This window comes from Aplysia californica, unplaced genomic scaffold, assembly GCF_000002075.1.
Source record: "Aplysia californica isolate F4 #8 unplaced genomic scaffold, AplCal3.0 scaffold00281, whole genome shotgun sequence".
Classification (NCBI taxonomy): Eukaryota; Metazoa; Mollusca; class Gastropoda; order Aplysiida; family Aplysiidae; genus Aplysia; species Aplysia californica.
Window position 1 is genome coordinate 600,899 of NW_004797551.1, and position 2,119 is coordinate 603,017.

Sequence of the window (2,119 nt, forward strand, 5' to 3'; positions counted from 1 at the left end):
CCGGGGGCGGGGCCTCTACAGCCTGTGTGAGTGGTGGTGGTGGTGTTGTGTTGTTGTTGTTGTTGTTATTGTTGTTGTTGTTGTTGCTATTGTTGTTGTTGTTGGTGGTGGTGGTGGAGGTGTTGTTGTTGTTGTTGTTGTTGTTGGTTTTGTTGTTGTTGTTGTTGTTTGTGATGGTGGAGGTGTTGTTGTTGTATTGTTGTTGTTGTTGATGGTGTTGTTGTTGTTGTTGTTGTTGTTTGTTTTGTTGTTGTTGATGGTGGTGGTGGTGGTGGAGGTGTGAGTCGGCGGTACAGATAGACACAACTACTGAACAACTGTTCTTCTTCCGGGGATGGGGCCTCTACAGCCTGTGTGAGTGGTAGTGGTTGTTGTAGTTGTTGTTGGTGGTGGTGTTGTTGTTGTTGTTGGTGGTGGTGGTGGTGGTACAGATAGACACAGCTACTGGTCAACTGTCACTGGTCCCGGGGTGGGGCCGCTACAGCCTGTGTGAGTGGTGGTGGTGGCTGTAGTTGTTGTTGTTGTTGGTGGGGATGTTGCTGCTGGAGGTGATGTTAGTGTTGGTGGCTGCGATGATGTTTTTGGTGATTTTTTGAAAGATGTTTTTTGGGATGTTTTTCCACCCCCACCCCTTACTCTACCCCTCCAAACCCTACTCACCCACAACCCCCAACCCACCACCCACCCCACCGTTTACAATCCTTTTCCCAACACTACCCGTCCACACACCCCCTCCCAACCTCACCACCCCTCCATATCTCTCACTCCATCCCCCCCCCCCAAACCCACCCTTTAATATCCTCCTCCAAACCCCACCCTCCCACAACCCCTCCTCTACCTCCACACCCCTGATCACCCTCCAACCACAACCCCACCACCGTTATGCCGTCCCCAGGTTTGAAGTGACCATCGGCGCGTCAGATGACGGGGTCAAGTATGACACCCTGGTGCTGACCGTGCGCGCCGAGCCGGCCTGGGATGACGGAATGGTCAACAAGTTCCTGGTGCAGATGGACAACGGTTATGCGGACCACCGAGATAACAGCTACATGGACATACAGCACTTGGCTCAACAGGGGGAGGGGCCGCTCAGTCGTCATAAGAGATCAGTGAGTTGTCGCAAGAGATCTATTTTCGTTTTAGTAAGGTTATTACGGCGCTCACAACTGCTTACAGTCAAATATGAGCGCCAAGGGGTGGATGCCAACAGAGAAGTCCAAACGGGGAATCAGGCTTACTCTGCTCATCTCTCTAGCCTCAACAGCACAAAGTTGTCTGCTTCGACTATCAAGGCACCCCGAAAATAGCAGTTCACAAGAGAGTGACAAACATACAATAGAAGTAGAGGAAAAAATGACAATAGTAAGGACGAAGAAAGAAAATTTAGCAGTTTCCCCCTTTATCGTTCCGGCACAGTATGTGCATGACATTGATAAATCAGCCCATTTACAATTCTACTGTGCAGGAGAGTATGTTACTATCCCCCCTTTGGGAATGGCCTAAAGACACTTCAGTCAGTGGCACTATCCTGGGGGTGGGAGTTGGGGAGAGTTTGGGAGTTCTGTTGTCTTTTAATAAAAGACCTTGTTTCAAGTTCTGTAATCCTAAAATAAAGGACCTTGTTTCAAATTCTGTCGTCTTAAAATAAAGGACCTTGTTTCAAGTTCTGTCGTCTTAAAATAAAGGACTTTGTTTCAAGTTCTGTTCTTTTCTAGTAAAAGACCATGTTTCAAGATCTGTTGTCTCCTAATAAACGACTTTGTTACAAGGTACTGATTTTTTTCCAATAAAGGAACTTGTTTCAAGCTCTGTTTTTTTTTCTAATAAAGGACCACGTTTCAAGTTCTGTTCAGCTAAAATAAAGGACCTAGTTCCAAATTCTGTTGACCTAAAATAAAGAACCTTTTTTCTGTTGCTTTTACCCCCCAGATCACCCTGCCGTCCAACGTGACCTTTGATCTGGTCAAGGAAGGTGTTTTCCAGTCTCAGGACACCGTGGGGGTGGGGCACCGGATCCAGTTCAAACTGGACATTCTCTTTCCGGCCGGAGACACGGATATACAGGTCAGTACACATACACACACACGCACACACACACACACACACACACACACACACA

At 47.6% G+C, this 2,119-nt stretch overlaps 1 protein-coding gene across 1 annotated transcript in view; it reads left to right on the forward strand.

The window, feature by feature from the left end:
* The first annotated feature begins 6 nt into the window (after nucleotides 1-6).
* LOC101854876 overlaps nucleotides 7-2,119 on the forward strand; it is a 9,667-nt gene continuing 7,554 nt past the window's right edge. Inside the window, exons 1-3 of the mRNA XM_005101397.1 lie at nucleotides 7-26; nucleotides 896-1,109; nucleotides 1,930-2,064. Coding sequence (XP_005101454.1) covers nucleotides 987-1,109; nucleotides 1,930-2,064 — 258 coding nt within the window. The 5' untranslated portion in view covers nucleotides 7-26; nucleotides 896-986. The remainder of the gene's footprint in view (nucleotides 27-895; nucleotides 1,110-1,929; nucleotides 2,065-2,119) is intronic.